Genomic DNA, 15,620 nt, shown 5'->3' with positions numbered 1-15,620 from the left:
TGACGTCACAGCTACTTACGCCAAAACGGGGCGAGCTCGGCAATTTCCGGAAAATGTCGCCATGATGGAACTCAAAAAGTGCAACTTTTCCCGTGTTTTCGTCGAAATAACATAATACAACCGTCTAAAAACCGCTCAAATAAGCTTCAGTTTGTGTGTAAATGTTTGTTTTATTAATACCAATTTCATTGACAACCAGAACTATAGTATATGCCCAAAGTCACACAAAAAAGTCTCAAAATGTGGCAGGACTCACCCTTTAAATGCCTTAGCAATGCCAAACGCTATGATCGTTAAAATGTCGACGTCTCATAACATCTGTTTGGAAAAGTTTTGCTTGTATTCGACAACATTGTCTTTGATACAGAATGTGTTTTCCCCAAACTTTAAGCAAATTATAATATCATATTGCACTTACCTGCTGTCGGTGGACCTATAATTACGCCAACAGATGTGGCCAGTACTGCAAATCCAAGAGAAGCAGTTAAATTCTCAGGTCCTGCAATTTCTTTCAGTGCGTTATTCTCCACAACGAAACACATGCCAGATAAAAAGCCCACGAAACAAGCAAAAACTGCATAGGTTGCATATGTGGTTGCTAAGGAACTAAGCATGCTAATGATTCCCATTAGAAGCAAGGTAAGGCCAAACAATGTGTTACTGGTAATGCGATTTTTAGAAATGCACCCAATCAACGGTGGTACCCATCTGCCGACTAAAGAGGACAATCCGAGAAAGGAAATGAGAAATGCAAGTTGGTTTTGACTCCCAAGGCCTTTGGTATCAGCACTCGCAAGAAGATGGGCTGGTAGGGATTGGTATCCGACACCGATGCCAAATAAGTTTGCCAGTGTAAATGTTGAGAGGAGAGGATTTTGTCTAAAAAGCGAAAAGTCCCATATTTCGCATTGATCTCTACAAATGTTCGAATGTTGAACTTCTGACTTATTTTCTTGCTTGACGTCATGGCTTCTTCCTAATCTTGCTGGAATTCGATACAAAGCAGCCGAGATCCCCATGTGTGTATTTATACCGGAAAATATAATAACAGCGCCTCTCCATCCATAGCTGTCAATCAGATATTGCATCAGTGGCGGGAAAAGAAATATGCCAATGGCTGACCCACTCATGACAAGGGAATTCGCCAGGGCGAAGTGTTTGTTGATATAAAGAGATACTATTCCTATATGTGCTGGAAGTATCAATCCGTATCCTATTCCTGTTTTAAAAAAGAAGAAAGGAATCTGAATCGAAATTAAATCGCTGCAAAAAAAACAACGGAAAGCTGACGACATGATTACAAATATTTATTTTTGTATTATAGTGTTACACAAATTACGATTGTGAAATAAAATAATTAAGGTCCCTCCATCATCATTTTATGTTTGATTCTTTGAAATATTTCGGATCAACCAGTAACGAACACGTCAATGGAAACGCTTATCAGAATCCATGCTAAATGTTTACAGCCAGAAGCATGGTTACATCTGTAAAAGTCATGTTTGTTTCTCCTTGTTTCGTACTTTACGATATTTAAACCTACATTAACTTTCGCAAATTCGTTTTTACACAAGCGACACAAGTGCCTGTTGCAACTGTTTTGTTTCCCATTCAAATGAAATACTCTAGAGCTCAAGTTACACTTATGGCCGCTCTCTGGGAGCGAAAAAGTTGGGTTTTGTATATTAGATCATTGTTCAATTTTAGAAGGAAAGAGGTGAGTATGATTATATGTTTAAAGTGGACAGTTTAACTCCTGAAGGATTCCAATTAGTCCAGTCAATTTAGGGTTTAACCTAGGACTAATTGCAACAGAAATTATTTCTTCACCATGACCTTTGGAAAGGTCTCACTAATGACATATTAAAAGTATAGGAAAATCTAAGGGGTGCAAATTGGTTAAATTTGCATATATTCAAATTAGCTATATAACGCCTTTAAAATGTCTGCTATACTCACATTTTGGGCATGTAAACTGAATTCAAGTGACTTTTTTCATTGCAACACAATTCAGTAAGGTTCAACAAGTTATTTTCTAAATGTCTTGAACAATAAATATCATGCAAATTAACTAATTTGCATATATTCGCCGTTTTTCCATTATTTCAGACAAAATGAATGTTTAAGGTCGTATGTAAACAAATTTTCTCTATAAAATTGTTAAGTTTTTGCAAGAATTATCAATTCCATACCAAAAATATATGAGTTGACCTAATTTGCATGCTAATTATTTTGATACAAAAGACCTAATTTGCATAATTGACTAAAACAGTCTTCTGAATACAATAAGACTACAATAGCTTCCATTGACATTTTCTGGTTATTCAGAAATGCAATGAATAAAGAGAAGAGTTTCGGAGCATTACTTTTTAAATAAATGGAATCAGAATACTTTCTTTGGATATTCTTCTTTCTTTTACGACGTTAAGGTTATTCATGGAAAATCATTGGACGTGTCCAATTTTTTGACATCCATTATCAATAGTTAAGTCATTTTCTCCTACAACATGTTCGATTGCAGTAAAATTTTTGAAGGAATTTTTTATGCTTTTGGTCACTTTTTTCAATGACGATGGAAATATTCAGTTACTAATAACGGTTCACCACACTTAACAATTGTGCCTGTGATCATCTTTCTCATCATTGAACTATTGATTAGTATAAATACCAACATCATTTGAATCACCATGATAGTGGTGGTGATGACAATGATTATGATGATCATTACCATATCATAAATTTCTTCCTCTTCCTCCCTGTTCACATCTTCCTCTAGGTGGTTCATTTGTTTACAGCCTGAATCCTTTCATTGACAACAGAAAGTCTAGATTTTGTTTTCTGTCAGGGTTATTGAGGCTGCTGCAGTTCATTGTAGAACCCATAAGAATAGGGAAGGGCAACTCAATTGAAAGATGTGAAGCAAGGGATGATATAATTGTACCGCGTATCATACCAGATCTTAGATGTGCAAGTATCACTCATGGGGCTGTTTATGTAATGGACTTTCCATTTACAGATTATTAGACTTTTGTATCATTAAGAATAAGATCGATCATTCAAGGAATTGACAGTCTAGCCAATCTGAGGTGAGACTTCCATAAGGTTCAAAATACAGGATGACCAATTATATGATAATTTGATGTCAAAATTTGATATCTTAATTGATAAACTTGTTATCGGCAGCTTCTGTGAAGCAAATCCCTTCACATTTTGGTTTTCTTGTTTTACGGTCATAAAAATTAGAAAAAGCAGCCAGACCATGTAACATTATGAAAAGTATCTAGATTTGCTTTTACCAGTGATTTAGATTATCATGATTCAGTCAACAGATTTTTTTCAGTTTTTCCTCAAATGCTATGGCTGTGTAATGTACGACTAAACAGGAAATCTCTCTCTTCAGTCCATTATATGACTTTATATTAATTTTCAATTGTTGTCTTCAAGAAATTTTAAAATTTTGAGAAATGCAGTGTCCTTTGATTATCGTAATGTCTTTCAGCTGTTTAAGGAACAGCTTTGCTTATCACATATTTCATGATAATTGGCAGTATAGTATAATAATTGTACCTCCATATCACCATGATCATTATAATTGTATTTCTATATCATTATTATCATAAATTTCTGTATGTGGCATTAACAGGCAAGTTACACACAGTCAAAAGTATATCTGATTTACCAGTGACCACATAACCTGGTCTTTAATTACATTTTACCAACACTAATCTATATTAGTAATACCGGCAAGGGTGAAAATAGAGGAAAATAGAGCTGAAACACAAATTTTCCTCAGCCTCCCTTAGTACAAAGCGTTGGTTATTTGGTCAAGCATTTTGATATGCATTAAGATAATCCAAATCCGCCAGTAAGTTCCAAATATTATTGACATTATGCAAATTCTCTAGATAATTGAAACGAACTATACAAATCAATCATTGTTTATTTTTACAGGGCTTTTCATTCTGTATGCCCTATTAGTATATAATCATTACAATGAGTTAAAATACACAGAAAATAATCATGTCAATTTCTTTGTACTGAGCAAAATGTTCATTCAAGTTATAAAATGTTCATCTTTCGATAGGAAGTACTTAAAGTAATAAATAAGTTAAACAAGTAGTGTCTCTTAATGTAACTTCTCATTTTACTGATAATATAATTAATTAAAATAAGTTGACGTCAATTTGAAAAATTAATGAAAATTATTTTTATGATTATCATATAGGATTTATGCACATGAGGAATCGTTTAAAATTAGGTAAAATATATTTAGCAATGTTAGTAAAAAATTCCAATCTCTCTTTACGATATTGTATAACATTTCAAGTTTCAAGTATTATATTTAATAGAGTGTAGGTATTTCCTATAAAATCTTTTACAATTAGCCCTGTTGCACAATGTAGATTGTATTAGACTTTGAATATACCTTTTCTTGGACCTTTCAGCATTTAAGGTGAGAAATAATTCATGTTCCAATTAGAAAAAGGAAGTGAAATGGTTGACTTATTGGACTAATGCAAATAAGAACTTCTTTATTGCTGTAAGATACATTTGAAAACTGCCTAAACTAAAAACAAAAAAAATGATCTTACATAGTCATTACAATGTCAGCTTATCTCTTAAATCACTTTCGTATGTAGATTATCAGCACCAGGTTTGTATAGCATCTATGAGCCATTTAGCATTTGGGTAAATTAGCTGTCTTATGCACAACTTCATTAAAGGCACTTTTCGCGATCCCTTGGATCGCCTATGTTCTATAGTCTGTAAGAGGATTATGGAGGTGTGATAGCCTTTTGTTTTCCATTGAAATTGTAATCTGGTGTGTAAATTTTCTGATGAGACAATGTGGTGCCAACAAAGGCCTTTAAACTTGCGGTATGTAATTTCCATGACCCTTAAAAATTTACAATGAAGAAACAGTTCTAATGATCTCGGTTGTTTTTTTAACATAATATATATAGTCATTTATAGGTCAAAGAAAGGGAAAAGTAAAGTGGTAGGAGGGGCACATTGCAGTTATGTAAAATGAGGAATCTTAAATGATATGATGCATTGCCTACACACACAAAAAATACATTAAATAATCAAATTGCTTGAATAAAATGTCAATTTGCTCAATATATTTTTAAGAAATCTATTAACAGCAACGATATTGTTCGATTACTGAGTTTAATATTTATTCAAATTATGCACTGTCTCACCTCTTCCTCTTAGAGTTTACTAGTCATTTTGTTTGTCATTCTATAGAGTGGAAACAAAAACTACTTGTTGTGTAGATTAAATATAATTTTTAAGTGAAATGCAGTGAAAGTGAAACACAGTGGCAGCCATACTTGATTTACGCAAATTAGGAATATTTCTCGGGTGATAAAATGTATTCAAAAATATTGCCTGGTCAAAAAATAAGATTAATGCATACATTACTTGAACAAAATGTCGCATTTTTCTCAATTCAATATGCATATTTCTTTTATCAGTGAATGTATTGCACCCATTATTCGTTTATATCTATGCAAACTAGGTAATGTTATACCTCTTAGACTGTATTGGAATTTACGTATGTCATTCTAGCACCTCTCTAAAATACACAAATAAAAATAATTCTATTGCTGTCAGAAGTAGCTTAAAATAGTTATTAATTACGGATATACAAAGAAAAGCGAAGTGTTGTGGCGGCCATATTGGATTTATGCAAATGAGGAATATTTCTATGACGACAAAATATTTCAATTAACATTGCCTAAACAAAAAACAAGGCAAATAAGCCAAAAACCTGCATATATCATGTTTAGCCAAATATTTTTAGTAGAAACATTCTATTAGCACCTAGTTTGTAACCATAATCTTTTTTAAATTTATGCAAATTAGGTATTGTTTACATTTTTAGATTGTACTAGGCTTTTAGTATGTGATTGTAGGACTTCTCTGAAATACACAGTGAATAAATAATTCTGTTGCTGTCAGAAGTAGCTTAAAAAGAGTTATTAATTGGGAAAAAATACAAAGAAAAGTGAAGGTTGTGGCGGCCATATTGGATTTATGCAAATGAAGAATATTTCTATGACGACTAAATATTTCCATCAACATTACCTTAACCAAAAACAAGGCAAATAAGCCAAAAACCTGCATAACATATCATGCTTAGCCAATTATTTTCAGCAGAAACATTCTATCAGCACTAAGTTTGTAACCATAATCTTTTTACATCTATGCAAATTAGGCACTATTTACAATTCAGATTGTACTAGACTTTTAGTATGTTATTCTAGGACTTCTCTAAAATACAATGTGAAAAAATTATTCTATTGCTGTTAGTAGTAGCTTAAAAATAGTTATTAATTAGAGAAAAACAAAGAAAAGTGAAGTGTTGTGGCGGCCATATTGGATTTATGCAAATGAGGAATATTTCTATGACAACAAAATATTTTCAACAACCTAGCTTAGACGTAAAACGAGGCATATAAGCCAAAAAACATGTATTAAAATCATGTTTAGCCACATATTTTAAGTAAAATCATCTATCAGCGACCATTTTATACCCATGAGCCCCCTTTACATTTATGCAAATTAGGCACTGTTGCACCCCTTAGATTTTATTATACTTTTAGTATGACTATTTCTAGGACCTTTCCAAAATGCATGGTGAAGAAACAATTTCTGTTGCAATTAGTCCTAGGTTGACCCCTTTTTTGGCGTAGATTGACTGGACTAAATACACAAATTCAGTAACTTTTCTCAGAGAGAAAAAAGTAAAAAAGAATAAATTAATCGTTGTTTTATAAAATTGTGATATGCAAAAACCACGGGAAGTATATGTATGTAATACACACACACACACACACACACACACATATATATATATATATATATATATATATATATATATATATATATATATATATATATATATATATATATATATATGTATTACTACTGTATTCTTAAATTAAAGTAATTTATGTTATTATTGATAACGCTACACTTTTCTCATGGAGCACTGTAATTTTCCACGAGGACATCTGTATACTGACCTTATTTACAAATACATACATACATACATACATACATACATACATACATACATATATATACATATATATATATATATATATATATATATATATATATATATATATATATATATATATAAGCTTATATAAAGATATGTATGGATGTTTGTACGGATGTTTATGCACCACACACACACACACACACACACACACACACACTGGGAACTGATAAACTTTAGATATACACACATATGAAAATGGCCACTATGTAAATCTTCTTTAAATAATAATTTACAAGATTACAGTGATTTACAGCGCATTTGTGTCCAAGAAATTTTATAAGTGAATTTCATCTGGAAGTGTCATTTAACTCTATATGATAGTCTACGGTAAAAGCTATGATCATTCTTTTCCCTAAAAATGGATATATCTATGCATTTATATACATTTAATAATTGATATGGATGTACTTCTCAAGCATATGGTGTTTAAGATGACACTTGTGTGCCAGACATGTAATTTTGAAATTTCACCCCAAAGTAACATTTCACTATACTTAGTTGCCATGCCAAAACTATGGGCAATTGCAATATTTTTCCAAATTAGTTATATCTGTGCTTCAAGAGAGGCCGTTCTATTCCAGAAATTTCAATTTTATCTTAGGGCAAGCAATAACAAAATTTATGTGAAACTAGCTGTATCTGTTAAATTTAATTTATTTGCCTCATCATCTGTTTCCAAGCCCCTTGTCTATTATTAACATTGTTAGTACCCCATGATAGACAGTTGCTGCCTCATTTCTCATTAACCACATCTACACTTTAACAATACTGTGTACACAAATAAAATTTGTAAATGATTGTAAGGCAATGAAACTCGGCTATTTTATTGAATGACCTCAGAAAACTGGTTTATGAAAGATGTGTTTTCTGCCCTGTTTAGAGCGATGTATCGGTGCGATTCGCGTTGATTGAAAAGTGAAGCCCCCTATATTACCCTGGAATTATTAAGGCCTCCTTGAACACTCTTGGTTTTGTCATGGCCCCCATTTTCTCTTCCATCCCTCTGCCGTTGATAACTCTTTTTCACTGAGTTCAAATCGACGAATATCACGTTCTTTACGCAAGAGGTAAAAACTTCGGCGATTTACGATTCACAAGATCAACTCTTAATAGACTGATGCAGATTATTGTTGAGGGCTGATATTTCTTGTGGTGTAAAGCTCCTAAGGGACAGATATTTGTACTTTAAAACTTTAAAATACATCCTGATCTACTGTTAGGTTGACTTACTTAACGCCTTCTGGTGTGGTTGTGAAGTTTTCACCTTCCAGTTTATAAGAACATTAAATATTCATTTTTTTTTCACCATACAGGTAAGATAAGGTAAGTAAGTGGTTATTGTGTAAAATAATATATTGGTAATTTGGTTGTATGGTATTACAATTTTTCACTGTGACCCTCGAGTTGAATTTTGAAGTAAAACGTTTAAAGTTTACTTAAGGAATTACAGGCAAAATATCAAATCGTTTAGGTTTGAGGCTCGTACTTACCTTAAGAATTCAACCCAGGTGATGAAAGTGAGTTGTGTATGGGCAGCCCAATCAAACGTCGGTGATATAGGGCAATATTCGATATTTTTAAACTAGAATATGGTTTGGGCATGGATGAGCAAACTGTCACAATTTAAGCTTCTCCAGTTAACAATTTCAGCAGACTGCAAATCATTGGATTTTAATAATCGTCAGTTATCTAGGAGCATGGCGGTCTTTTTGAATTTCAAACATCAGAAAATGTGACACAATTGTCTCATTTAATCACACATGCACGATAACCAATATGGAAATATGAAAATGCTAAATTTCCTTGTCAGGTAAGGTTACTACATTCACGCTTTAATGCACAAATCGGATTCTCGTAGCCATTGATGTACACGATTGAGTATTGAATTCCATCACAAGAAGTGTGTTCTTACATACCTGTAAGAATGCCAATGCTAAAGTACAAGAATTCAATTCTTGTGGCGAATGCACTGAGGAAGAAACCAATGGATGACATAACAGTGCCGATCATCACAGTCACTCGAAATCCGAATTTCTTAACGCAGACATTGGATACTGGACCTGTGTGGCGTAAAACACCTTGACATTTGAATATATAGTGATTAGGTAATGAAAGCGAGTATACACCGTATACACTGAACTAGCAAGAAAAATTACCACTTACATATATATGTCATTCAGAACCGTTTTCGGTGTTGCAATCAGTCATTCATACCGCGTGCGATGCCCCAACGTCTTTTTTCAGTCCCCGCGTACAAAGTCCAGCCGACTTATGGTTTGGGCTGCGTCCGTCCATGCATCTGTACACGCAAATTTCTCGGACATGCCTCAGCCGATTCCTTTCAAACTTGGTAAAAGGATAACACACTATGACATACATATGCACAGGCAGGCATAATAAGTTCTAATTTGCATAATTCGTGTTTTTTGAAAAAAGAACGCTGTTTCTTAAGAGACTGCGCCAGAGTTGATGAAACTCTATTCACATGTTTGTAACACAGAGCCTTAAAAGCACACAAAGAAGTTTGTCAGTATTGTGTAAATTAAAGTGCATATTTTATATACTTTCATAATATTCCGGTAATATGTCAAGAAACCCAAACTCAAATTTGATGAAACTTGGTAGAGATGCTCATATACCAGAGCTGTCACTGTGTGCATAGACATTTAGTAGGATCATGTCAATTAATAACTAATTTGCATATACTGACTTTTTGTAATTAAGGATGCCATGTCAAGAAAGACCAACAAAAATTTGATTAAACTTCGTACGGATGTTCACATACAAAAGCCATAACTGTTTAGCTGTATCGTGTCATTTAATTGCTACTTTGCATATTAGAGGAATTTCAGGGTAATATGACTGAAAATACTGCAGCTCATTTTATGAAATTTAGTACAGATGATTAGCACACAGCGTTGTAATAGTGGACAAAGACATTTACCAGTATCTTGTCAATAAATTGTCAATTTTCATACTAAATGAACTTTCCTTATTAGTGAGCTATGTCCAGAAATGCTTCACCAAATTTGATGAAACATGGTACAGATGTTAACCGCTTAGTCCTCTGATACTATGCGAAAACATTAAGTAGTCTCATATCAATAATTTGCTAATTTGCATATCTAATGAACTTCAATAGTAAATGTGATATGTCAAGAAATATTGGAAGAAATTTAATTGAACTTGGTACAGATTTGATCTCAAAGTGTTGTAGTAGCATGTAAAGACGTTTAGCTGTGGAATGTCAATTAATTGCGTATTTGCATATTTAATGAATTTTCGTAATTAGGCTGATATGTCAAGAAATTCTTCATCTAAATTTGTTGAAACTTAGTATAGATGTTGAGCTCATGTGCTTAAACTGTGTATAAATATGTTTATTAGTATCATGTTAATGAATTTCTAATGTTCATATGAAATTAACTATCCTAATTAGTGTGGTATGTCAAGAAATTCTTCAAATTTTATGAGACATGGTACAGATGTATATCTTCCAGTAAAAAGTGTATAGCGATATCCATTCAATTAATTATTAATAGACTTATTTAATGACCTTTTGTGATTAGGGTGGCAACCCAGATTGGCTTTACTTTTTTATTACCATGGTAGAGAATAACTCCATTGCTTTCGGTAGCAAAGTTGAGCCTTATAACAGCAAACAATATTTGTAATTAGAGAAATATATCCCAAATGACTGCACTAAATCTAATGACACTTGCTGCAGATGTTTATCATACAAAGATTTACCAGTCAAAAAAAGGCATTTAGCATTTATATCTAAAGCTAATTATAGGTAGTCTCTTTTGTACTGAACAAGGACGCATTTCAGATCACATCTGGCGTTCTGACTTTTTTATGTCAAGAGTCATTACTCTGACAAGCCTGGACTACTTTTTTGCAGACTAGTTGAATGTTGACATTTCAAGAGCCAGGGCATGATATACCTAATTCTGTCCAACTTAATAAAAGGAATACATGTAACCCTATGCCATTCGAACTTTTTCTTATGTCTACTTGTTTATAATTAAACAATGACCCCGCCGCAGGAGGTTATACACGAAATTTTGGTGCAATTCTCGACATATCTGCACGAGCCGATAGGCGACTGCTATCTGGAGCGAATTGTACCAAAATTGAGTGTTTACCCTCATGCGGCGGGGGTAATGGCTATTATAGTATATCAGCTTGTGTGCCGTTGTTGTCTTTCCTGGGTATTTTCGTCACTTTAAGTCCCAAATGCAGAAAATGGACGTCTCAGAGAGCGAACGTCGGAAATTCAGCGTCCGAGACTAAGCATTTTTATAATTTGGGATTACGTTGACATTATCTGACTACGTTCATTAACATTGCATTTTATTCACATGCAACGCGAATGCTATATTTGTTCAAAACTACCTACTTCAGATACCGAAAATTGGTCAAGAGCTCAAATCAAAAGAAAAAGTAACAATTTTTTCGTAAATTTACATAAGAGCAATAGTCCTGGCTTTTTGGCAAACTAAAAATAAGTTTTGTCTCATCCAGTACCGTATGTGTCGGCCGTCGCAACATTCAGAGGTTACAGGATCTATTTTTGACGGATAATTTGGACATCAATTGTATAAGAAAACAAGAGCTTTGAAATAACCCATAGATAAGATAACTGTAACTGTGATGAACAGTTGTGCAGAATGTGTTGCCCGATTCAGCGAAAGCTGGACGCTAACACTGCGTTGTGATGTCAACTTTCGTCGCAGTCGCAGGAGTCATCGCATTCTTATTTTGACCTTCTTGGTCTACATCGTTAGGACACCCTGGTCTATTACAGCCAATACTTTGGGAAAGAACATCTGACTTACAGTTATCGTGAGGAAGTGCCACTTTATTTGCGTATGAACGAATACTATTACTAGTGTCATTCTAGAGAGCTGTATGTCGCCACTCGACTCCTCTGAATCAAGCAAAAGTGCACCGTATACTGTTGCACTAATGCAATGATTTGTGTACATCACACCCAAATGTGCTGCTTCAGAGATGTCTTTCAAAACTCTCTTTACGGACAGGAAGTATGTTGGAATCCACTGATTGTACACTGATAAGAAAACTAACTCGTTGTTGTCAACACATAAAACGAAACTTTAAAAATTAAACATGGAAGCGGATACGCTGTCAAAGAGTACACCATACGCAAAAGCCAGACCCTTGTTACTAGTAAGTGTGTGTTCCCATGCATGAGAATTAAAATATATGTCACAGTTCTCTTGAACTCACTTTAGCGAATTATGACAAAGTAGCTGAGGTAGATAGATGTTGCATGCCAAAACAGCTTCCTATTCATCGCGAATGGTGAATCTTCATTCACAATGAATGTCCTGATGTTACTTTTGCGCCTGTAACTAATTTAAGAACGGTTACTTACCAAAGCCAAACTCTAACGATACAAATAATGCAAGTATCCATGAAGTTCGAGCTGAGGTTTCTTCAAAATAGTGCTGAATGGCAACAAATAGAGGACCGATAGCTTGATACCATCCGTATACAAACAGACAACAGAGATGCGATCCTGACACGACGATCCAGTTGTAGCAGCCTTGCATGTCGCGAATGTGTTTTTGTTCGTTATCGATGGTCATCATCCGGTAATCATTAGTCCCTCAAATGTCCAATGTAAAGAAATATGGAGCTCTGAATCCTGTGTCGACGGCGGTAAGGAAATATTCAACTCAATATTATGTCAGAATGTACTCCACTTGCTGTCACCTTCAGCAAGGAAATGTGAGTTGCGAAGGTTGTCAACAAGTGCAATGCAATACATTGCATTGTGGGAAAATGAATGAAAGCTGACGCAGTTGAAATGAAATAATAATTAGCAAACTGCCTTCCCAGAGAAATAGGGAGAGCTATTTGCCGGTAATGTGGTGTTGTCTATTTCGTCTCTTATCGCCAATTTCGTTCATTGTCACTGATGATATCTGAAGATCACATTCTGCACCTTCGTGAAGGAGTGTGATTGTCAGTATTGAGGCATGGAGTGTATGAAGATGTACTGCGATTTGAAGGCTTCGTTTGTGCAACCATGGAAAATGTATTGCGGTGGAAATGATATATTCTGATTGCGCCTTGTCGCCATTTTATGTAGGAATTGGTTTGGACCACACTAAGTCGACATAATGCAGTCATTTTATACAGTCTTCAGGGTTTAAACGTTCCAAGATGTTTTTTCAAAGCCAGTTTTTAGTTCCTCGCAATTAAAGTACTTGTGTGGAATACCCAGGAAGTAGGTTTATGCTGCTACTTGTACTATTAAATATACCATACATTTAAATAATTCAAGGTGAATGGTACGAATCCTGGTTCTTCATTTCTCTGAGAGGGCACGTTAACGTCAACATATTGCGTCTGCAGCTATCATAAAATCGTTTATAATTAAAGACACCCAAAAATTATGTTATTAGCATTGCTAGCATCCATGGCATGAATAACAGTATAGGTTTGCAACTCTGACATGAATTTTAATGTCCCTGCTCATTGTCTAGAAATTATCGGTCTCCCTAACCTTTATAAACAATGTATACGTCCACCCTCCCCCACTGCTTCATGCCTTGAAGCTGGGGGTGGGCAGTCATCACCGAAAAATCCCAGCGATATTTTGCAGCAAATTGTTTCGTGCAATACTTATACAACTTAACGTTGGTTAAGTCTACTGTTGTATTTCTAAATGATATTGTAGATTTAGACGGGAATATCCGTATTTAACGGATTTCTGGCAATTTGGAAGACAGGTTATTTTTGGTATGCGAGTTATTTATGTTATATAATACTATACCAAGGTATTTGTGGGAACCAGTTATGCGTACCAAAGTAGGTTTAGAATCGTTCGAAGATTAGCTTTGCTGAAGCCCTTTGTCTCCTTGAAAGAAAGTTGTCAGAAAAATGTTGATATTTTAATGACAGAAGACTACCATAGGTCTTTTATTAATAAGAAATTCATTAAGCCTTGGATCAAAATATATGGAACAGAATTCTTAATCAAGAACTCGAGTGGAACTGGTTAAAGCTTTGATACAGCAAAATAATATAGGTGACAACAGAAACGAAACTTTCACACTTTATGTATAAATTTGTACATGATATACTTCGAAACGGTGCTAATTTGTACAAATGCAAAATAACTCCGACTAGCCATTGTAGGATTTATAATGTAAGAAATAAAATTGATAAGGCATAAAATCGTAACGCTACACAAAACTACGAGGTCAAACTGATACAGATCACTTGACCAACCATAAACATCCTCATGAATAATCGGGCCCATTATAATATCATAAGCAGGCTTATACTAGTCGTGAAATATTTTACATGTTTATTCAATATGCCGAGTAAATTCTTTTTGGAATAAAATCAAAAGATTTTTCACCAGTGAATACGACTGTTTTGTGAAAATTTCAATGCTTTTGTGTGGTTTGAAAAATCACTGTAAACATGTACATTTGCTCTTAGTATTAGCCATGTTCACTAATTGTAAATGACTATTTGTAAATCTTTGATTTTTTACAAAGATGCAGATGATCTCAGTAAAATTAACATCTTTGATTTCCTATGTCAAAACTCAGAATAAGGAGGAAAAACGAAAAACACAACTTAGGCTGCGTTCACAAAAACAGTTAGGGGGAGCTGGAGGAATTCAGGGGGATTCGAAAATTTTTGGGGTAGAAAAGGGGGCGACTTGCTAATTTTACTCTACCTAAAGGGGGGAGGGCTGAAAAATTTTGGTTCCCATTTTTTACAATTCCAAGGTTTGGTGGATAAATTCAATGAAATTTATAACATTCTAAAACATTCTGTCATCCAATTGTTCTAGTGTTAGTAATAATTAAACAAGATCTAGAACCATTTTGTCGCATTCATTTCATTTTTAGAGTATCGAGGGGGAATCAGTAAAAAATAAGATTTCAATCGCGATTCCTCCATCCCCCTTACCATTATTTGTGAACGCAGCCTTATTGTCTGATATGTATTCGACATTACTCTCAGGAAAAATTGAGAAACAAAAATTGGTTTAAAAACGCTGGCATTCAGAAGGAGTTTTTCTAACATTATTATTTCCTACTTCTAAAGTTATTTCCATTTGTTCAATAATGGCAGAGAGCTGCACATGTTGCTCCTGACTCCCTGGTGACGTACAGGCAGTTGTCAGTGTCCCCAATGACATACTATACATTGTTGATGCCATAGGCTGCATACAGTGCGCCCGTAATATGGTTTTATTGGGTACAATTCGAATGGTGTAACACAATCATGCGGACAGTTTGAATGTATGTAGAATGCCATTATATTTACAGAATACAAGATGTACGGCTAGTTTTCAATCGTGTTCGAACTCACAGCATTAGGCACCCAGTCGCCAAGCGGAGAGCAACAGACAGAACCGCTCGGCCAAATCCCCACTCTCCAAAAAGGAGTGGTTCGATAACCGGGCTAAGTTATTATATGTTTCTAACTGCGACCGCTCTACACGTTGTAGAGTTCATGAAGCACTCAAGCTCGTACACTCACTATCACA

At 34.4% G+C, this 15,620-nt stretch overlaps 1 protein-coding gene across 1 annotated transcript; it reads right to left on the bottom strand.

The window, feature by feature from the left end:
• Nucleotides 1–362: 362 nt before the first annotated feature.
• On the bottom strand, nucleotides 363–12,701 carry LOC139132455 (monocarboxylate transporter 4-like). The gene is made up of 2 exons (XM_070698795.1): nucleotides 12,477–12,701; nucleotides 363–1,219 (listed from the first exon to the last, which is right to left on the bottom strand). The coding sequence occupies exons 1-2, from the start codon at nucleotides 12,691–12,693 to the stop codon at nucleotides 396–398; spliced, it is 1,041 nt and encodes a 346-aa protein (XP_070554896.1). The 5' UTR covers nucleotides 12,694–12,701; the 3' UTR covers nucleotides 363–395.
• Between the last annotated feature and the right edge of the window lie 2,919 nt (nucleotides 12,702–15,620).

Source organism: Ptychodera flava, chromosome 5 (assembly GCF_041260155.1).
Source record: "Ptychodera flava strain L36383 chromosome 5, AS_Pfla_20210202, whole genome shotgun sequence".
Classification (NCBI taxonomy): Eukaryota; Metazoa; Hemichordata; class Enteropneusta; family Ptychoderidae; genus Ptychodera; species Ptychodera flava.
The sequence above is the reverse complement of the archived record's forward strand: the minus strand, read 5'-3'. Positions and strand labels throughout refer to the sequence as shown.

Coding starts and splice junctions, on each gene's coding strand:
- LOC139132455 (XM_070698795.1), bottom strand. CDS start 12,693: ATGATGACCATCGATAACGAACAAAAACACATTCGCGACATGCAAGGC. Junction 1,220..12,476: donor ATCGTTAGAGTTTGGCTTTG/GTAAGTAACCGT, acceptor TTTTTAAAACAG/GAATAGGATACGGATTGATA.